Here is a 22,748-nt window from a genome sequence, read left to right as displayed (position 1 = left end):
GAATTTGATTTTTTAAAAAGAATTTTTTTTTTCAGTCGACTCATAGTCAAAAATTTGTTATCTTTGTCAATTAAAAAGAAAATTGGTTGTGGTACACTTAGATTATGGAATTTGCTTAAACTTTTTGAGACAGAAATATTGTTCTCATATCTCATTATAATTTTGACCTCTCCTTAAATTCTTCTCTCTCACACTTAGACGTCATAATCTCACTTAGTTTGTCTTTCTTTTCATTTTCAACTGTCGATTTTCTTCCACCTGGTGCTATTTTCATTCATCTTGATGCGATTCTTATTGGCTATTACCTTGCCAAAAAAACAATGAAGAGCTCCAGCATATGATTAAAGAGATGAATGTATATGACTCTGATCCTTTCGAATTTCATCTTGCATCATCCTATTCCCTCAACAATTATATGTAGTTTTATTGTTTTACTACAAAAATTAACGTGGAAAGAACAATTTGTAAAGCCGATTTTTTGAAAAAGTGATATGTTCATGAAATTACTAAAACAGATAATATAGTCTTGGGAACTAAAACTCTTTTTGTTTTCTATTTTGTTAAATCTACCTGTGATTCTGAAAGAACCAATTGAACTATGTATGAGTATACTTTGGCAGACAAGTGGCATGTATGAGGTTTTGGAAAACTAACTCTTTTCTATTTTTTTGATAACATAGAAAGTAATTTCAACAATTAATTTAAGATAGAAAATATATAAGTGAGGAAAATTAATTTAAAATAGAAAAATTAACAAAGATAGAAGAAATTTAAATAAAAAAATAAATTAAGTAGAAAATTACATAATATAGAAAAAAAATTAAAAATGAAAATTTATATGATATAAAAAATTAAAACATAACTGTTTAATTTTTAATATAGAAATTTTAAAACAAAATCATATAAGATAGAAATTTTTTTCAAAATTATAGAATAGAAAATGTAAACTTATCTTATATAGTAAAATTTTAAAATAAAATTATATAAGATAGAAATTTAAAAAAAAAAAATAGTTAAATTCCTAAGAAGGAATTATAATAATTTAGTTCCAAAAAAAGAATTTCATTAACGTTATAAATGAATATTTTTCGTTAAAAAAGAAACAGTTAATTAACAAAATTTTCAACATTAAAGAAATAATATCTCTAAACTATTTCCTTTCTGGCACATTCTTGCTGGTATTTATTATATTCATTCTGGTCTCTTTGTTTATCCAATATCTATCATTTCATTTCTCTCTAATCCAAGCCAAGTCCAGTCAAGCCAGTACGAGGAATAAACACACAAAGGAAGGAAGGTGCTTGTATCTACATTGGTTATGGTGAGTAACATTTTGTTTTGCATCTATGTTTTGTTCTGTTCATCTTGGTAGTTTCAATCCCTTTTATTTTAAAACAATATATAATATGCTAATTGGGATCATTAATATGCAGATTTTTATTGCAGACAGGCTGGCTGAGATCATGAACAAATATTAATTGGAGTCTCGGAGTCTGCTCTGATCAGGGAGTTTATGATCTTCAACAACTCACACTAAGAATTCATAATATCTCTAACTTTGTCTCTCATTTCATTTGAAATGGCTGCTTTTCTTCCACCTGGTGTTGTTTTCATTCCTAATGATGAGATTCTTATTGGCTATTACCTTGCCAACAAAAATAACGAAGAGCTCCATATTTTCAATGGCTCACACATGATTAAAGAGATGAACCTATATGACTCTGATCCCTTCGAATTGTCTCCCGCGTCATCCTATTCAATCTACAATGGTAGGCACTGGCACTGGTACTGTTTTACTACAAAAATTTACGAGGAAAGAAGACATTGCAAGACCGGGTTTTGGAAGAAGAAAGGAAATGTTCGTAATATTACTAATGCAGATAACATAGTTTTAGGAACTAAAACTCTCTTTGTTTTCTATCTTGGAAAATCCCCAAATGATTCAGAAAGAACTAATTGGACTATGTATGAATATGCTTTGGCAGACAATCCGTAGGTATCATATTTGGGAAAACTAACTCTTTTCTTAGTTTTGTAACTTTTGTTAACTTCTAACGACATTCAATTAATTATTTTGTAGGCTGGTTTTGTTCTTTGTAGAATATTTGATTGCCCAATAGAGATGGACGTGGATGATGAATTTGGGCCTTTATCTGATGTTGATGAAACTGATTGTGATGAAAGTGATAACGAGCTTGAGAAATTCTATGTATGAATGCATTCAAAGAGGAATATGTTGTATTTGAATAATAGCATGACTTTCCAGCTTGTTTTTACGCGATTCTTATAATGTTTTGTGGATTTTGAGTAATAATAAATTTGTCAATTATTATACAATTTTGTCGGACTATTATGTTGTGATCTCTATTGTATATTTTATTCTTTTTTTTTCAAATTTGTTTTTTACTTTTATTTTCTTGTTTATTTTTATATTTTGATTGTTGCAACTTATTTCTTTGTACACTCTACACTTATTTTACTTTGGGATCAAATTTTTTACTTTGGGGCCTAATATATATATATATATATATATATATATATATATATATATATATATATATATATATATATATATATATATATATATATATATTTTTTTTTTAATCAAGGAATATAATATAAGGAGTACTAGGGGTACTCAATCCCTCTTACAAAAATCGGAATAAACCGAAGAGAAGAACGAAATTACAAAACAATTGCCATCTATCTTAAGAAATGCAAAATATATGAGTTGTCTATCAGTAATAATGAATATCATATAATAAATATCATATATTAAATTTGTCAAAACTGTTTACCATTCGAAAATAAATTTTAGTTTCATTTTTATATCTTCAATGAATAAATGTTAAAAATTACTTTCTTCCATATAAAATATATATTAAAAAAGTTATATATGTTTAATTTAAGGTATGGTTTTGCTGTTTAATTTTCTTCTTTATATCTTATGACATTTATTGTGATTCGCGTCATCGTGTGGCTACCTTTGTTGTGCTTTGGTGATTCTTCACCCCTATTTTTTGAATAAATTATCATTTTCTCTTCAAAAGAAAACATAGAATTTTACATAATTTATGTGAGACTTGTGCAATATATAAACAAAAGATACTGATGGTTAAATGTGAAAATTTAAAATATTAACTCCCATAAAAACTAACCCACCAAAAAGATATTTTGAATTTTATTTTATGAAGAAGTAAAGAGTTAATTCTATTGAGTCGCAAAAAGGAAAATATTTTTCATTGACAATTTTATATTGCATTAGTGAAGTTCAACGGGTGAATTTTATTAATTCTTGACAATTCTATAGAGTTAATTTTATTTTATGAAGGAAAGAGTTAATTCCATGAGGAGAAGTTCAACGGGTCTAGAGGTTGAGTATTTTTCCAACAACTTATCGAATATATAACTTTTCATATTGCATTAGAGAATCATAATATAATTGTTAAAGTTATATTAGAAAACAAGTTACACGTTCAATTTTTGACAAGAATTCTTTAGCCTATTATATGCATTTCACTCTTTAATCGTTAAATCTTGGTTTAACATATCTAGTTCTTCAACCGCCCCTTCCTCCATCTCTAATTTTGTTTGCAAAGTAAATAATATATTGCAAAATGAACTAGTGGTGAATGAAGGGGAGGTTGAAGAACTAGGATTAGTAGACCAAGTTTTAATCATTAAAGAGAAAAATGAGGATAAGGAGCTGAAGATTTCTTATTTAGCCTTGAACATGTAACTTGTTCTTCTAATATAACTTAATTTATTATATTAAACTGTTGTAGATCAGATTACAATGTTATATGTTTAATGAGTATTGGAAAAATAAGCATTCCACATTAATTATAATAAGTTTAGTGTATATATCATAATGGTTGTTTATAACAATCATTGTTAAATGTTATGCATAAAAGTATGTCACAATTGTTGTTTGAAGTAATTGCTGAGACAGGTAGTGCATTACATAGTTTATAATCACGATCGCACCATCATGGTAGAAAATACCATACATATAACCACCCCTTACTTCACAACGGTTGATCGGGTATGGTGGTATCCTTTTCTAACCGTTGTGAAATAGCTTTTATATAGTAGAGGAAGTAGTATTTTATTATGGATCGTAGTTGGATCAGAGCCAATGGAATAAATGAGAGTTTGAAAATAGATTGATTTAATTTCTTAAATTCGAAAGAAAAACATTAGTTATTTAAAATGCTTCCTTTATATTCTTTCATATTTATATAACTAATAAAATTCTAAAATTACCAATATAGTAATAGCACTTAAGCTAAATTATTAAATATAATAAATTAATTTATAAAATCAGCAAAACATTGGGAGTAGAAGGGATACTCCTCTCGATTACAAGCTGGAAAGTCCCAACATCCTAAAGCAAATGAGAGGTAGGGTATTCCAAACCTAAAAATGTCCTAAGTTTACAAGATTACTAAAGGTGCAAGAATCTTGTTTTTTTTTTTAGTTTTGCTTCTGTTCTGTTGTGCATAACTCTGTTTTGCGGTTCTAACTGGTAATTAATAGTGCTGTAACTGTTAGTAATTTTGTGCTGACCAATTGGATCGATTTTTGTGTGTGTCGTTGTTGTGTGCAGATGGTTCCTCCGGCGAAAAAGAAAAATTGTGTTGCCGGTTAATCCTCTGGTTCCTAAGCGCGGTATGATCACACACGGTTCCGTGGTCCTGAGCAGGAAGCTAGGCATGAAGACCTGAAAGGACGCACGGTTTGGCACAAGAGGACAGCGGTACCTAGTGAGGGAGGAAACTTTTCAGTTGCTTGGAGCTATTTGAGTGACACTTGCTGGGACAAGTTATATGAGCCGGGCAAGTTCTATCAGGTATAAATCCTTAGGGTTTTATGCTAACGCTTTGCCTTCAGGTAGCTGGATTCCTTCTGAGGCATTCACATTTAAGACGTGGGTGCGAGGGAAGGAAATCGACTTTTCAAAGGATGCTATTTTTGATTTTCCGGATGATCCTCTTGCCTTGACGGAAGAGTGTAAGCATCATCATCGGTTGAATCGAGAAAATTGGGATGCTGAAGCAATGAGGGAGAAGTTGTGTCATCCGAGACGTACTTATGATTTGACGACCACCGGCCATCTGAAGACCTTCACTTGTCGTAATCTTACTTTTAGTGCTCAACTGGTGACTTCCGTGGTCCTTTATAATTTAAGGCCACGAAGTCACACCACTACAATCACGATGGACACTGCTGGTCTTGTGTACTTTATTCTGATGGGTGAGGAGGTGGACATTGCCAGGATAGTGGCAAATGAGTTGAAGAGGGTTGCGCTTAATGGTACTAGTTATGGTGATAGGGCCAAGTGTCGGTTGATTTTTCCCGGCCTGATTATGGGTTTGTACAGGAAAACAGGTGTTAGATTTCCATCTGGGGGATTGCTTCCCATGGATGGAGTCATTCTTGATGCTTTTGCTAACAGGTTTTGTTCTTCAGATCCTGCTCCTGCAGGTGGTGCTCCTGCTGCTGAGGTCATTCCCGTTGCTGCTACTCCGCCTGCTATGCCACAGTTAGGGCAGGCTGGTGACTGGAACTGGCAGATGCATATGGCTCACCAGAGAGCTTTCATGTTTATTCAGGATTCTATTCAGCATCTTTCTCTGCAGCAGCCCGTTGGTTCCAGAGATGATTTGGAGGCTTATGCGCGTTGGCCTGAGGACATGCCAGGTTCTCAGGGGGGAGCTGTTCATGGTGATGATGATGATTTCGGGTCCGAGGAGGAGTGAGATGTATTTTGTAGTATTTATTTATATTTCAGTTTTATTTCTTTTCCTCGCATAGTTTTTATTTTTAGAATCTTTTGTGCCATCCTTTTAATGATGAGGTAGTTTGAATTTTTTGGTGATTTCAGGCTAAATTTAAGCCTTTTTGGATATTTTACACCTCTTTTGGTATTTTGGTTATTCAGTTTAAGTTTTTTAAAATCTGCATTTTATTTTATGGTTTATATATGATAAAAATAAGTTGTCCAAATGTTGAATTAAAAGGAACATGTTGAATTGCTTCCTTGATGAAAGTGAGTTGTAACAACCAAATGGGGCGGTGATGATATAGTGTGAAATTAGTACGTGCAAGGTACCTTTTTACCGTTTCTTTAAGATACCATGATTTTGATGCTTTTAGTTGTACAGATTAGATGTAACATTTTCTTTGGTAAAAATAGTTCAAATTTGAATCACTTTAGTGCTAATATTTAGTGTGAGGAGACTTTCCATTGTATATATATTATTTTTGTGGATACCAACAATCTGCGGTTAACTCGTGTTTATTATGTTTAATCGTGCATTTTTATTTAATTATGTAAAGCACGAAGGTGATCAAGGCATTTTGTTTCGCATTACGAGTATAACTTCTCTACCAAAAATAACCTACCCGGTGAGTGTGTGAGTATTTGCTAACCACTTAGAACCGTTTTGCCAAGATTCAATCGGTATCATTTCCTTATTGTCAATCGGTTATCATTGCCGATTTTTGATTTGAATCTTGATGACTTTCTTTTAACCTTGAATAGCTACCATGAAATGGGGTTAATATTGATTCTTTTTTGCCTTAGAATAGGGAGCATTCTTAATTATGTGATGGTGATATTCAAGTTGGGGAGAAATAAAAAAAAGAAGAAGATGTAATGGTATAGAGAAGAAAATAATTTATTGCTCAAGAGTGAAAAAAAAAAGAAGAAAAGAAAAAAAAATATGTAGAATAAAAGCTAAGAGCTTTGTGAATCTAAAGTGTAAGATGACCTCTTGAGCAATAAAAGAATGAGATCGGTTGGTAAGGATGTGTGAATTGAATTGTGATATTGAATGCTCTCTTAGGTATTGACACTTTCGTTTCAATGGCCGTGAGAAACGACACTTCCTTGTTAACCAAGCCAAGCTACAACCTTAAAGTCTTTTGTGATTCATGCTTTTACGCTTTTTGAATATTCGTGCTTAGATGAATGCATAATTAATTCTGGATGTTGGCGTCATTGTTGTGTGAGTGTTAGGATCCTCATTTGAGTTCACTTACAAGAGAAGTGTGTAGGTTGTGATTCATTCTTGAACTTCTTTTGCTTTAGGAATTATTGACATAGAATTTGTTTATAGCCTTAGTATCTTAATCATGGTGTTATTATGGTAAGGGTAAGATGATGCTATGTGTGCTTTTGGAATTTGAACCACCCATTTGTTCTTGTTTTAATTTGTGATCTTGTGGTTGTTTTATGTCCTTGTAATTTATCATGTTTTTTGTTTGAGGACAAACAAGGTTTTAAGTTGGGGAGAGTTGTTAGGTGCCAAATTGTGTTAATATTTGCTCTTCTATATTGTACCTTTCGACTATTTTTTATCGCATATTCTTGGATCCCTGTTTATTTTGAAGTAAATAATAGTATTTTAGTTAATTTAGTTTTCGTTTTCTGTTAATCTATTTTCTAGTGATTTTTGTACAGGTTTTCTTTTGTGGATGGAACTAGAGGCTTGGATTGAAGAAAGTATTGCAAAGGCAAAGTTTCAAAGTTTGCTCAAGGGCGCATTGCGAGCTAGAGCGCGCGGCGCACGCTGAAAGGAAAAATAAGTTCAAAATCCAGTGGCATCCGCGTAGCGCGAGCAAAGGAGCGGGCGATGCGCGCTTTATGGAGGTTTGATCATTTATGAAGAGGGCGTGTCGCGAGCTTAGGCGCGCGTCGCGCGCTGGATAGAAATTGAATTTTGTATAAAAGGGGCAGTTCTATTTTTGAGAGGTGTTACATGATTTTGAGAGCTAAGAAACCCTAATTTCAGTCTTTCAACATGTAATCAAAGAATCGTAGCATTGATCGTCGAGAAATCACCGTTGATGCTTGCTATCCTTCCTTCCTTCCTCTAGTGCAAGCTACCATGTCAATGGATAGCTAAACACTTTTGGTGTCAAGGCTTTGATGCAATCCTCCTTACTTTTTGTATTTTTTTCTTATGAATATTGTGTATGAACAAGTTATTAATCAATATAGATGATCTAGTTTGTTTATTCTTGAATTTCTATGGTTTAAATGTTTGTGAAATACAATATTTCAATCTTTATCTAACTCTATCATCTATCAAACATTAAGTCTAGACATAGATTTAATGGTTGATAATCGCTTTGTATCGGTTTAAAAACGTTATTTGTATTGTTCAATCGGTTGAGAAATCGTTGGTTGAACAATAAGGTAAATCTTACTATAACGTTGCGGAAACGAACGGTATAGACGAACGATACGTGAAGTATTGGTTGATAACGAATTCATACGCATGTTTGTAGGAAGACATACAATTTTAGGTCGATTTAATCAAGTCTTGATACTTTTCTCTAAACTTAGAACTTTCCTAATTTTACTCTTTGCTACTAAATTTGTGAATGATCTTTTACCAAACCAAACCCAAAGTAACTTTAACTCAAGACAACATAAACTATAGAACGACGGTGATATCGCACCAATCCCTGTGGAAACGATAAACTAAAAGTACTCCAATATACTTTCAACACGCGACGCGCCTTATGTTCTGCCAAACCAAGCTCTTCAGCTCCCAGGCTGCGCGACGCGCCCTCATTGCGCGCGACGCGAGCTACACCAGAAAAACTAAACGAGTTCAGAAAATCAGAATTTCCAGTGCGCCACCACTTAACACATACACTACTCATTTGCAGAAAATTAAAACAGAAAAATATACAACCGTTGGGGTGCCTCCCAACAAGCGTTTGTTTTACGTCATAAGCTCGACGCCTTTATTGTGCTCGGATAGTAGCTTCCTCCACTACACGCCAACGCTTTCCCCCAACGCGAACCTAAAGAAAGTGTCCTAACCACACACGAACAAACATTACGAAACAAGATAATATACAACAATACGTAAACAACATGTATTAACAAACAAGTAACGTAAGAAAAACAACAATTTTTACAAAAGTTTGGTGAAATTAACTAAACAAGTTGAAAAGTGAAGATTGGAAATTAAAGAACTATCCGAGTTCAACTTGTTTTATAAGTCCACCAAACAAAATCAAAACATGTATCTATACAATCAACTATACAAAAGTATACAAGTATAAGGAAATTCAAAAATATACGATATTCACAAAACTCAAAAACAAAGAAACTATCACAATGTGAATTCAATAGAAACACCAATCCCCGACAACAGCGCCATTTTGTTGAAGCGATAAAGCAGCAAGCAACAAAATTTTGGAAGTATTTATCCTGGAAATTATCGTGTCCACAGAGATTAGTGCTATTGAACTGTCGCTCGACGAATTCTTAGTTCTTGAGTTTGGGTTAAATGGGTTCTAAGTAAACAGGAAAAATATAACATATGAACATAAAATAAATTCATTCTTGATAGAGAATAAATTATCTAGTTTGAATCTAAACTACTCCTCACAAACTTAAATTTATCACTCCGTCGTACTCAATCTACAATACTCATCAGAATCACCACATATCCCTCACATCAATGTTCATTTCTGCAACACCGACGAGAGTTCAACTATATTACTCTTTCGACGATGTCTCAACCGATCGAACAACACAGAGACATTAAAGTTAGATATTATGTGGATGTTAACCCCAAACCCTATGTCTAGAATCTATAACTAACAGGTATTCTCCTAATCAAGATTCACGAAGCATACTTCTATAACATCATAAATCCAAGCGATTAAGCAAAAAGATCAGAAAAACACCGATTAAGATTTATAAAGTAAACTTAATACAACTGGTAGAAAAAGCAACAAACATCCATGGGTTTAGAGTAATTTACATACAAACTCACCAAAATATAAATACAAAGAGAAGAGAAGAAGAGGAACCAAACATTTCTTGGTTTGTCAACACCAAACGATGAGAAATTCGACCTCCGGTCATCCGATTACAAGCTCCAATGGTGTTTTCTAAGCTATCTAGACCAAAAAATGAAGGTTTGATGGATTGGGAACAAATTCCCCAAAACCATAACCTAAAAAATGTGTTTCCCCCTATTTATGCAATTTTGGATCTGGTGTAGCTCACGTCGCGCGCAGGAGGGCGCGCCGCGCGCTGACTGCTGACTTGAAAAAATTAGCTTTAGTGTTTTGGCCATAACTTGAGAACCGTAACTCCGATTTGCGCCCGGTTCGAAGCGTTGGAAAGCTTATTCAATTTCCTATATAAAAATGACAAAATATCAACCAAATTGATGATTTATTATTCTTTGATTTTGAGCTTTATTCGTTGACGAGTTGGTTCCGTTGCTCAAAATCGAGCGTTTGAAGTCGTGTCTTCGAAACTTTATTGCTCATGCTCCAAATACACAAGATTACCTACAAAAGGACACAAAAACTATCAAAAGGTATAAAATTATATGAAAATACAACTATTCACAAAGTATACGTATTTATACACAAAACGGGGAATTATTCAAACGGTATTAACAAAAAGTATCGATAAGTACCACTATTTACAAACACAAAATAACTACATTTTTGGCACTTATCAGTTGCTAGCCAAATAACTGCGACAATGTTCCTTCTATTGGAACTTTTCACCTTATAGCAATGGGCAAAAAAACCAACGAACTCCGCCAACGTTAGCTCCTCAATGGATCCAATCCATTCAAAAATCTTCTTCCAAATTCTATCCACATACACACAAAGGCCCATAAGATGCTCCAAGTTTTCCTCTTCCAACGAACAAAAGACACACTTTAAATCTCTACTTTCCGTCAAAATACCCCTCTTAAATAATTGGTCTTTTGTCGATATCATATTAAGGAGAAATCTCCACCCGAATATATTCACTTTTGACAGTACATTAACCTTCCACAAATGGTTGATGGCCTTCACCACTTCCGCGGAAAAAGGTGAAGCATCACCCTTCTCACAAAACAGCTGAAAATAGGATCAGGCAGAAAAATTATTTCTGGTAACTAATATCCTTCATTCAAAGGTATCCAATACATTTTCATAGAGCTCCCTTTCCTGAACCGTGGCCACAAATTTCTGCCGTATATAAACCAGTAAACTACTGCTATCTAAAACCATAGCTGAAAAATTCCAACTCCAAATTGTCCTTGCCCAAGAATCGAACGGTACTATGCTTCCCTGTGCATCAACAACATTTTCGAAAATTTTAGAAAATTCCTCCTTCAGAGGTTGGACACCGAGCCAACCGGATCTCCAAAAACGAGTTCCCGTTCCATTCCCCGCCATGCAATTAACTGCTCCTGTAAATGGATTACCCGATAAAATAATACAAATGTCGGATAACAAAGGATCTCTCGACCAAATAGAATCTCGAGTGCTCAACACAGTTTTGTCACCAATAAGAACTTTTAACGCCATATTCCCGTATCTACTTCTTAAGATATTACACGAAACTGCACTTTCCTCCTTCAATACCCGCCACTTCCATTTAATCAAAAGTGCCAAATTTAAAGTTTCCACAATTTTTACTCCAAGGCCTCCTTCGTCACAAGGTTTACACACAATATCCCAAGAAACCTAATGAACCAACCTTTTATTCTCACAACCGCACTACAAGAAGTTGCTTTAAATACTTCGAATCTCGCTTAATACTTTGGAAGGCGCTTTGTAGAAGGATAAAAAATAAATTGTTAGAGCATTTAAAAGCAAATTTATCATGACCACATGACCCGCAATAGAAATATGCTTACCTTTCCTCACGACCAACCTTTTCTTCAAATGATTGATTAAGTCCCTCCATGTCGATACCTTCCTAGGACTCTCACCCACCTTAACTCCAAGAAATTTGAAAGGGAGATTATCAATATTGTATGAGAGGAAATATGATGCCGCATTTAAGAGCCACTCTCCCACATTTATACCATTAATCTTGCTTTTATTAAAGTTAACTTTCAAACCCGACTTCAATTCAAAACCCCTAAAAATGGCTTTCATACTCCAAAGATTTTCACAACCACCATCCTTCATAAAAAATGTGTCATCCGGGAATTGGAGTATATTCACCTCCTCGTCCTCATTGATCTTAAAACTCGCCTTCCTCATGAGACCCGATAGAACCTCCATAAACAATACGAACTAGAATAGAGATATAGAGTCTCCTTGGTGAAAACCTCTCTCCACCTTAAAATCTTTTGAGGTACTACCATTCACTATTACTGACATGTAATTAGTAAACACACACCCTTCCATCTATCTTATCCACCTTTCACCAAACCTCATTCTATGTAACAAATACCTCAAGAAGTTCTAACTTACACAATAAAATGTAGGTTTTATGCAGATGTTAGGTATGGTGCATCCCAACAACATTGTCAGAGATGTTGTAGATGTTCTAGAGGAGGTCAACGAAGATGCTAAGCCAAAAGAGGTGAATGACGATGTTAAAACAATTGTCGTAGCGATAGATGTTCGACAAGAATTTATAATTGAAATGAATTTCACTTCTCGTCAACATTTGATTGAGTGGATCCGAATTGAAGCTAGTAAACTTGGATTTGCCGTTGTGATAGCAAGGCCCAGAAATGGCAATAGTATAAGACAAGCATTTGTTGTGATGAAACGCGAAAGGTGTGGGAAATATGTTCCAAAAATTCGGAAGTTAAAACATGATACGGGGTCGAGAAAATGTGTGCGTCCGTTTAAGTTGCGCGTATCTTTTAGCGTTGATAGTTTGTGGCGTTTTAGTGTCGTTTGCGGACTTCATAATCATGCATTAGACACCAAGCTACAAGGGCGTCCAGTTGTGTGTTGGCTTAATCCCTAAGAGAAGGAATTTATTTCAAATTTATCGATAATCAAAGTTGCACCGAGAAACATACTTGCCGATTTGAAATGAATAAGGCCCGAAAATGTTTCAAATATCACACAGATATACAATAAACGTTATAATCTGAACATCACGAAAAAAGGTCTGAGGTCGGAAATGCAACAACTTTTGAAACTTTTAGAAGACAACCAATACGATTCAAGGTACAGAGCTTGTGAGGACAATGTTATTATTCATGACGTATTTTAAACTCATCTAGAAAGTATCAAATTGTTCAACACATTTCCAACCGTCCTTCGGATATGCAAGAGAATGTCATTAAATTATTTTTTGTATGTATTATTGTGAAGAATGTAAAACTAGCATGATTCAATACATATATAATATGTCTATATTTCATGTAATCAATATTTATTCCTACCGATCGAGTTGGATGCGAAGTTTCAAAGATCAAGAGAAGAGGTTATCAAAATGTTGCGAGGTCCTCAACTACCCGTTTATAACAATATGTAACGTTAAATTTCTGTTAAGCTATCTATGTAATTTCGATTAATTATGATGAATCTATGTTTTGTTGCTTTGGTAATAAGGATTTTTCCCAGATATTTTCTCGGATATCCACATCCAAAATCACCTTTTATTGAAGAAAAAAAAGGTGTTTCGGGAGTACACATGCAAAAGCACCTTTTATTGAAGAAAAAGAAGTTCCTTCGAATGTGCACCTGCGAAGTCACCTTTTTTTAGAAAAAAAAATGACTTCAGACATGCATATGCGGATTTTTTTTTTTTAGATAAAAAAATACGTTTGAATGTGTACATGTGAAGTCTAGGAATATTTTAGAATTTTAACTTTGGAATTTTTGCCAAGTATATGGCTGGCTTAAAGATTTCCATAATATTAAGCTAGCCAACCCAACCCAAATACTGCTGTAAGCAAAGCGTAAAACTTTCATTAATAGTATGTAGTCATTTTGGTGTTAAAATTTTTTATCATTGATAAAAAACAATTATTAATTTCTTCAATAATAATGGTGGATAGTAAAGTTCTTCAAACTTTTGATTGTTAAAAGAACATATTCCCATACTAACACAAACTCGCCAAATATTATAATGTGGTACTCTAAATTATATATCTTGGGAGTTCAATATGAAACACATCCTCCATATGAATAACTCAAAAAGACGCACGGGTCTTTATAATTCGATTTAAGACGTTCTTTTTATTAATTGTGTTTTTATTAATTTTTTTTATTGGCCTGCAAAACCTAAAGCATGATGTAATAACCTAATTTAGTCTAGACCTGAAAAAAAATACATGCGAATTTTGTAAATTTATTTTATTGCATTTGTATAATTTTTTTTTAGTAATCAAGATATAATAAAAAGGAGAACTAAGGGTTCTCCAACCCGATTATAAAAGGAGCGGTATAAAATCGACAAAAGAAAATTACAAACCAATTACAATTACGAGAGGAAGAACAACGGCTCCTTACAAAACTCGTAAAAGGAGAAATTGCATTTGTATAATTTAAAAAAATCTAGTAAAAAGTTTGTTTGTAAACATAATTATATGAAATAGAAAATGCAATTTAAAATATAAAATATAATTTAAAATAGAAAAAAATCCCATAAGATAGAAAAAGTTTCATAAAATTAATTTAAAATGGAAAAATTATATATGATAGAAAGTTATTTCAAAAAAATAATTTAAGATAGGAAATTATATAAGAGGGGAAAATTAAATTAAAATTGAAAAATTAAATAAGATAGAAAAAATATAAAAACAATAAATTTCGTTACAAAATTACATAAGGTAGAAAAATTATTCTAAAATTTTAACGTTAACGTAATAATATCTCTAAATTGTTTCCTTTCTGGCACCTTCTTTTGGGTATTTATATTCATTCTGCTCTCTTTAGTTTTTGCCAATTTCATATCATTTCAGTTGTCTCAAATCCTAGCCAGTACGAGTAAGAAAATCAAAAAGGAAGGTACTTGTATCTACATTGGTTATGGTGAACAACATTTTATTTTGCATCTATATTTTGTTCTGATCTTGGTAGTTTCGATTTCTTTGATTTTAAAACAATATATAATATATTCATTGAGATCATTAATATGTATACTTTTATCACAGCCATGCTTACCGATCATGTTGCAGGAGTTGTAGACTGAGATGAACAAATATTCATTGGAGTATCGGAGTCTGCTTTGATCAGGGAGTTTATGATCGTCAACAACTCACACTAAAAATTCATAATAACTCTAACTTTGTCTCTCGTTTCTTTGAAATGGCTGCTTTTCTTCCACCTGGTGTTGTTTTCATTCCTAATGATGAGATTCTTATTGGCTATTACCTTGCCAACAAAAATAACGAAGACCTCCATATTTTCAATGGCTCACACATGATTAAAGATATGAACCTTTATGACTCTGATCCTTTTGAATTGTCTCCCGCGTCATCCTACTCAATCTACAATGGTAGGCACTGGCACTGGTATTGTTTTACTGCAAAAATTAACGAGGAAAGAAGACATTGCAAGACCGGGTTTTGGAAGAAGAGAGGAAATGTTCGTAATATTACTAATACAGATAACGTTGTTTTAGGAACTAAAACTCTCTTTGTTTTTTATCTTGGAAAATTCCCAAATGATTCAGAAAGAACTAATTGGACTATGTATGAATATGCTTTGGCAGACAATCCGCAGGTATCACATTTGGGAAAACTAACTCTTTTCTTAGTTTTGTAACTTTTGATAACTTCTAACGACTTTCAATTAATTATTTTGCAGGCTGGTTTTGTTCTTTGTAGAATATTCGATTGTCCAATAGAGATGGACGTGGATGATGAATTTGGGCCTTTATCTGATGTTGATGAAACTGATTGTGATGAAAGTGATAACGAGCTTGAGAAATTCGACGTATGAATGCATTCAAAGAGGAATATGTTGTATTTGAATAAAAGCATGACTTTCCAGCTTGTTTTTACACGATTCTTATAATGTTTTGTGGATTTTGAGTAATAATAAATTTGTCAATTATTATACAATTTTTTCGGACTATTATGTTGTGATCTCTATTGTATATTTTATTCTTTTTTTGCAAATTTGTTTTACTTTTATTTTCTTGTTTTTTTTTTTTATATTTTGATTGTTGCAACTTATTTCTTTGTACAGTCTACACTTATTTTACTTTGGGATCTAATTTTTTAGTTTGGGGTCTAAAATTTATGAGTAGTCTATCAGTAACAATGAATACCTTATAATAAATATCATATATTAAATTTGTCAAAACTGTATACCATTCGAAATTAAATTTTAGTTTCATTTTTATATCTTCGATGAATAAATGTAAAAATATTACTTTCTTCCATATAAAATATATATTAAAAAAGTTACCTATTTTTATTTTTATAAGGTATGGTTTTGATGTTTAATTTTCTTCTGTATACCTTATGACATTTATTGTGATTCGTGTGGCTACCTTTGTTGTGCTTTGGTGTTTCTTCACCCCTATTTTTTGAATAAATTACTATTTTCTCTTCAAAAGAAAACATAGCATTTTAGATGATTTATGTGAGACTTATGCAATATATAAACTATAGATACTGATGGTCAAATGTGAAAATTTAAAATATTAACTCCCATAAAAACTAACCCAGTATTAATAATAAAACAAAAAAGATATTTTGAATTTTATTTTATGAAGAAGGAAAGAGTTAATTCTATTGAGTCGCAAAAAGAAAAATATTTTTCATAGACAATTTTAAATGGAAAATATTAGTCAAGGAATTTTCTTTATGGATTGATGGTTGTTGCCGACCCCCTGTAAGAGCGCTTTTATAAAGCGCTTTTGAAAGAGTTAATTCTATTGAGTTACAATTTTGTTTATAATAGTTATGCTACTTCATAAAACAAGACAATTATAAAATCTTATTTGTTTTTCTATGTAGTGTCCGCAACAGCGAAACAGTACAGATTGTGGATACTATGTTTTGAGGTTTTTGAAAGAAATCCTTCAAATGAATCAATTCGAGATTCCAATCACGGTATGGATTTATAACTTAGGATAATTTCTTATAATTTATTACATTTAACTAAATCATGCATATTATGTTTTTGTTATATAGTACTTTGATGAATTCTATTTTGCTTCTTACACGAGACTTAAGTTGGAAGAAATCAAAGAGGAATTGTGTCAATTTTATATTCGGCAAAGAATCGTATAGGTATGAATACATTATTGTGTGAAAAATGTTATGAATACATTATTGGGTGACGGGTTTTGATAATGACTTTATGTTGGAGCCTTTAATTGTGTTTGAGCAAAGTTAGTTTAATTGACCGTGTTGTTTTGTTCATACTTTGCAGGACCGGGACCGTCCTCTCGTCGGATTTTAAGAATTCCGGGCTTATTCTAATTTAGTTATGTTAGAGATGATTTAGTTATATGTATCTGTTGCAAACATATGTGAATTGAACTATAATGATGTATATATTTTATTTTGGATTATAATGGTATTATGTTGGTATATATTGGTATATGATGTCCTACATACGGGTTTTTGTTGAAATAATGGTATATATATATATATATATATATATATATATATATATATATATATATATATATATATATATATATATATATATATATATATATATATATATATATATATATATATATATATATATATATATATATATATATATATATATATATATATATATATATATATATATATATATATATGTATATATGTAAGGCTTGAATTACAGGTTTAGGGATTATTTCCAAAAGGGTTAAATATACAAAACCCCCTTGTAATATTAGCGATTTTTAGATTCCGTCAAATAGGCCTCCGGTTGCCAGATTGCCGCTAAGATTCTTTCATTTTGACGTGACATTTTTTAGTTTTTAATTAGTTTTTTAAATCTACGTGGAATTTTTTTATTATAGTTTTTTAATTTTTTTTTACTTTTTTAATTACATGTTATATTTTCTTACAATTAATATTTTTTAAGAATTATTATTTTTATTTTTATTAATATTTTTTTATGAATTATTATTTTAAAATATCAAAATATAACATTGGACCTAAAGCCCAATTTGACTTACACAGACCAACAACTAAACAATTGTCATAAATTGTGAAAATGAAGATTATAAACACTTTGATTTTATTTTAAATTTTCGATGTGGTACTCCTTTATAACTAAAGAAGCCATGTTGGAATACAAACAAGTGACTGCCATTGAATGCTTAAGTCAGCTGGTGGAATAACTAACACGTGAATGAATTAATCAAGATGCTACATAACATGCATGCATAATCTAACATGCAATCATAAATAGCTTTATTAAAATTTCAAACACAGCTACCACAACTTTTAGTAGTCTGAAACCATTGTTATTTTCAAAAAAATTACAGGTCGAACTGGGAGGCTTAAATTACAGGTTGCACTTTAAAATATTGCGTTTAGCAACGACAGCACTTTTAAAAACGCTGTTAAAGGCCTACCTACGAAAGCGCTTTTTAACAAAAAGTGCTGCCTAAGATGATAAAAGAAAGCATAAAAGCTGAATAAAAGCGCTGCTAAAGGCTACCTACGAAAGCGCTTTTTAAAGAAAAGCGCTGCTAAAGACCCACCTACGAAAGCGCTTTTCAAGGGAAAGTGCTGCCCTAGGCCTATATATGAAAGCGTTTTTCAAGAAAAAGCGCTGCCTTAGGCCTACCTACGACAGCGCTTTTGCCTAAACAAAAAGCGCTGCTAAAACCTATAGCAGCGCCACCTACGGCAGCGCTTTTAAAGCCAAAAAAGCGCTTTCGTAGGTCTTTTTTGGCATAGTGAAATTCAGAGAAAACATTATTCTTTGGCATAAATTCTGACTAAATAAGATTTTTCTTTTATTGAAATACCATTAGTTAAAAAGTATCATTTTTTTTAATCCAATAAAAAGGAAATTCAATCATTTAATTCAAATAAATGTATCGTTTTAAGTTCAAAAAAAAGAAGAGAATTTTAATAACTTAACTTCTATAAATTGTAAACCATAAAGTAATTTACTTATATATCTTTATCTTAAAATGTTGTTTTTTTCAAAATAAGAAACATATAGTAAAGAGAATTCATTATTGGGATTTAATAAAACCAACAAATTTAAAACTGACGTCAAAGCTACTTTACACGATTTCCTTTCATGCAAAATTTCAAATATTCAAATATAAATCAAATCCCCACTCATGTTTTTCGACGTTAAAGTAATAATATCACTAAACATATTGCAAGTATTTATATTCATTCTGCTCTCCTTATTTTTAGCCAATTTCAAATTATTTCTTTTGTCTCTAATCCAAGCCAGTACGAGTAAGAAAATAATTAACATAGGAAGGTGCTTGTATCTACATTGGTTATGGTGAGCAACATTTTATTTTGCATCCATATTTTGTTCTGATCTTGGTAGTATCGATTTCTTTGATTTTAAAACAATGTATAATATATTCATTGAGATCATTAATATGTATACTTTTAACGATCATGTTGCAGGAGTTGTAGACTGAGATGAACAAATATTAATTGGAGTATCGGACCTGCTCTGATCAGGGAGTTTATGATCTTCAACAACTCACACTAAGAATTCATAATAACTCTAACTTTAACTCTCGTTTCATTGAAATGGCTGCTTTTCTTCCACCTGGTGTTGTTTCATTCCTAATGATGAGATTCTTATTGGCTATTACCTTGCCAACAAAAATAACGAAGACCTCCATATTTTCAATGGCTCACACATGATTAAAGAGATGAACCTATATGACTCTAATCCCTTTGAATTGTCTCCCGCGTCCTCCTACTCAATCTACAATGGTAGGCACTGGCACTGGTATTGTTTTACTGCAAAAATTAACGAGGAAAGAAGACATTGCAAGACCGGGTTTTGGAAGAAGAAAGGAAATGTCCGTAATATTACTAATGCAGATAACGTAGTTTTAGGAACTAAAACTCTCTTTGTTTTCTATCTTGGAAAGTCCCTAAATGATTCAGAAAGAACTAATTGGACTATGTATGAATATGCTTTGGCAAACAATCCGCAGGTATCATATTTGAGAAAACTAACTCTTTTCATAGTTTTGTAACTTTGGTTAACTTCTAACGACTTTCAATTAATTATTTTGTAGGTTGGTTTTGTTCTTTGTAGAATATTTGATTGCCCAATAGAGATTGACGTGGATAATGAATTTGGGCCTTTATCTGATGTTGATGAAACTGATTGTGATGAAAGTGATAACGTGCTTGAGAAATTCGACGTATGAATGCATTCAAAGAGAGATATGCTGTATTTGAATAAAAGTATGACTTTCCAGTTTGTTTTTACACGATTCTTATAATGTTTTGTGAATTTTGAGTAATAATAAGTTTGTCAATTATCACACAATTTTGTTGGACTATTATGTTGTGATCTCTATTGTATATTTCACAATCAAAACAAACAGTGATCCATAATAGAGTCGTAGCATTACTTATAATATAATTCATAAACATACATAAATCATACACAACAGTTCAACACGTCACAATATATCTAGGAAAGGTCGTCACACTCTCACCTCAATCTAACTTATTTTACTTTCACGCCACATAGTCAATGTCTGTCCTATCATCCTATGGTGGGCTTAGCCGGACTCAAAGGGAAAGATATAGAGGAATGACTAATAGAGACACATCTCTATATTATAGTTCCATATGTTAGCTTTCTAACACAACTGACCGCGGTTAAAACGTAGTTACGAATCTCGTTTACCAATCGTTTTAACCTAATTGGGATTTTAGGTTAAAACACATTCGATCTCGTGTAATTCGACCGATTAATGTTAATCTTATGCATGCATGTCATGGTGCAGGTTATGGAACTCCTAAAATGCCGTAGCTAGAAAAATGAAACAAGTGTTTTTTTTGGCAAAACAAAGGTGATGCAATCAATTGCACGAAGGAGTCAATCGATTGTATGAACTTCCAAAACACTCTATTTGTAATTTTATGTAAATTAATTTATTGATACATTATATAAATCGATTGACACAATGAAAATTCACTTTTTCTTTGCAAAAATAAGCCATTAATCGATTGTTCATGTTATGCAATTGACTGTTCACTACATCTTCTTCAAAAATTCCTCTATTAACCACATCTATATTTTTTTTGTTTGCCAATTTAATAAATTAATTAATTAAATATGTGTCTTCTATTTTTTTAGCCATTCATAACTTTGAAAAATGTTTTTATTATGGTTTGCATGGGTGGTCAATTTATTTTATTATTTTTTATTTAATAATTAATAATAATTATCCTTTTTAATTAATTAATTATTATTGTGATTAATTGGTAAAAATTTTGGTGGAAGAAGTTATAAGATTATAATTTAGTATACATGCACGCTATATAGTTTTTGTAACAACCACACATAATATAAATATAAAAAATATATTACATATAGCGCTAATTGGTGCTGTCACACATAAGTGCCTAACGACATCGCTATATACATCTATCCAAAAATAATAATATATAATATAGCACATGCTATACAAATGTGCCTAATAAAAATTAAGAACTATGTACATAATGTACATATATACAATATCCACAACGGAATATAATTGTAACACCCCGTATAATTTACATCTACAAAATAAATTATATGTGATATTAATTGGTACTAATACAACATAAGTGCCTAACGACATCACTATATACATGTCCACACAAAAAATACAACGTATGCTACATGTCATACAATAGTTCCTAAATGAAATCTAAGATCTATGTATACATAATCCACAACGGAAGTTCACAATATTCAGAAACCTTTGAAACATCATTATATATCTTCTTTTTTCTTTAATCTGCAATAAACACCTGGAAAGCAACAATGATAGTGGAGTGAGATAATAATCTAAGTGAGTTTCCCTATCCTATGGATAATCTCGACTACAAGGGTTTCTAAGTCACACAAATGGAATGAACAATTAAGTATCAGGGGATTCTCGCATTTTATAGAAACATGTAACTTAAGTTTAGTTAATTCAATCAATCCCTAATCAGAAATCGTACCAAGGCATATTTCCCCGGCCAACCCTACGTCTAGGATTATCGATACCGGTCACAGATCCTTGTATCATGCTTTGAATTTCTTGTCGATTTCGGATTCTCTATGGGACTCGAACTCACTTTAAGAATTATCGCTCCCTATGGGACTCAAACCCATTGCGAGCATTTTCATCGTATTAGACTCTAACCCACTTTGAGGTCCATGTTTTCTATGGGACTCTAACCCATTTGGTTTATACGAAGTTATAATGCGAATATCCCAATCTTTACTTTTTATAAGTATCGTGATTTGGGACATGCATAGCAATGGGTTTATTTCCGAATACATGACTTTTTCATCATTCTCAACGTGATTGTACTCATTAATCACTAGGTGACCATATTCACCAATTCTCATGTTATCTCATCAATACTAGGTGATCATATTCACCCATTCTCATGACAATTTCACACATTCCATACTAAGCATATTGATTCATCATTATAGTAACTACTTGTCTGTGACACACACCGAGGTACCATTGCTTCCAAGCGATCACCACATAAATCCTTTTCATAACCAAAGTTATCTTTCTAATCAATTCACTTAGTTATACTTCTAGGTTTCGTCACTTATATTTATAAGTTTTTATCATGTTATTTCACAATCAAAACAAACAGTGATCCATAATAGAGTCGTAGCATTACTTATAATATAATTCATAAACATACATAAATCATACACAACAGTTCAACACGTCACAATATATCTAGGAAAGGTCGTCACACTCTCACCTCAATCTAACTTATTTTACTTTCACGCCACATAGTCAATGTCTGTCCTATCATCCTATGGTGGGCTTAGCCGGACTCAAAGGGAAAGATATAGAGGACTGACTAATA

The 22,748-nt window shown here is 32.1% G+C and overlaps 4 protein-coding genes across 4 annotated transcripts; all 4 read left to right on the top strand.

Moving 5' to 3' along the window:
• The first annotated feature begins 1,579 nt into the window (after positions 1–1,579).
• Positions 1,580–2,215, top strand: LOC131638869 (NAC domain-containing protein 96-like). The gene is made up of 2 exons (XM_058909414.1): positions 1,580–1,992; positions 2,101–2,215. The coding sequence occupies exons 1-2, from the start codon at positions 1,580–1,582 to the stop codon at positions 2,213–2,215; spliced, it is 528 nt and encodes a 175-aa protein (XP_058765397.1).
• A 10,068-nt stretch (positions 2,216–12,283) lies between these two features.
• LOC131638868 (uncharacterized) lies at positions 12,284–12,757 on the top strand. Its single transcript, XM_058909412.1, has one exon. It carries the CDS (start codon positions 12,284–12,286, stop codon positions 12,755–12,757), a length of 474 nt encoding a protein of 157 aa, XP_058765395.1.
• Positions 12,758–15,051: 2,294 nt separating this feature from the next.
• Positions 15,052–15,687, top strand: LOC131638867 (NAC domain-containing protein 96-like). The gene is made up of 2 exons (XM_058909411.1): positions 15,052–15,468; positions 15,553–15,687. Exons 1-2 carry the CDS (start codon positions 15,052–15,054, stop codon positions 15,685–15,687), a joined length of 552 nt encoding a protein of 183 aa, XP_058765394.1.
• A 3,862-nt stretch (positions 15,688–19,549) lies between these two features.
• LOC131638866 (NAC domain-containing protein 96-like) lies at positions 19,550–20,071 on the top strand. Its single transcript, XM_058909410.1, has 2 exons — positions 19,550–19,852; positions 19,937–20,071. Exons 1-2 carry the CDS (start codon positions 19,550–19,552, stop codon positions 20,069–20,071), a joined length of 438 nt encoding a protein of 145 aa, XP_058765393.1.
• Positions 20,072–22,748: the final 2,677 nt, after the last annotated feature.

This window comes from Vicia villosa, unplaced genomic scaffold (genome assembly GCF_029867415.1).
Source record: "Vicia villosa cultivar HV-30 ecotype Madison, WI unplaced genomic scaffold, Vvil1.0 ctg.002453F_1_1, whole genome shotgun sequence".
NCBI classification, from domain to species: Eukaryota; Viridiplantae; Streptophyta; class Magnoliopsida; order Fabales; family Fabaceae; genus Vicia; species Vicia villosa.
This window is presented reverse-complemented; position numbering and strand designations above follow the sequence as displayed.

Bases quoted from the DNA above. Each gene is read 5' to 3' on its own strand.
- LOC131638868 (XM_058909412.1), top strand. From the start codon at position 12,284: ATGGTGCATCCCAACAACATTGTCAGAGATGTTGTAGATGTTCTAGAG.
- LOC131638866 (XM_058909410.1), top strand. From the start codon at position 19,550: ATGATTAAAGAGATGAACCTATATGACTCTAATCCCTTTGAATTGTCT. The intron at 19,853-19,936 runs GTATCATATTTG...ATTATTTTGTAG, and splicing joins CTTTGGCAAACAATCCGCAG to GTTGGTTTTGTTCTTTGTAG.
- LOC131638869 (XM_058909414.1), top strand. From the start codon at position 1,580: ATGGCTGCTTTTCTTCCACCTGGTGTTGTTTTCATTCCTAATGATGAG. The intron at 1,993-2,100 runs GTAGGTATCATA...TGTTCTTTGTAG, and splicing joins TATGCTTTGGCAGACAATCC to AATATTTGATTGCCCAATAG.
- LOC131638867 (XM_058909411.1), top strand. From the start codon at position 15,052: ATGGCTGCTTTTCTTCCACCTGGTGTTGTTTTCATTCCTAATGATGAG. The intron at 15,469-15,552 runs GTATCACATTTG...ATTATTTTGCAG, and splicing joins CTTTGGCAGACAATCCGCAG to GCTGGTTTTGTTCTTTGTAG.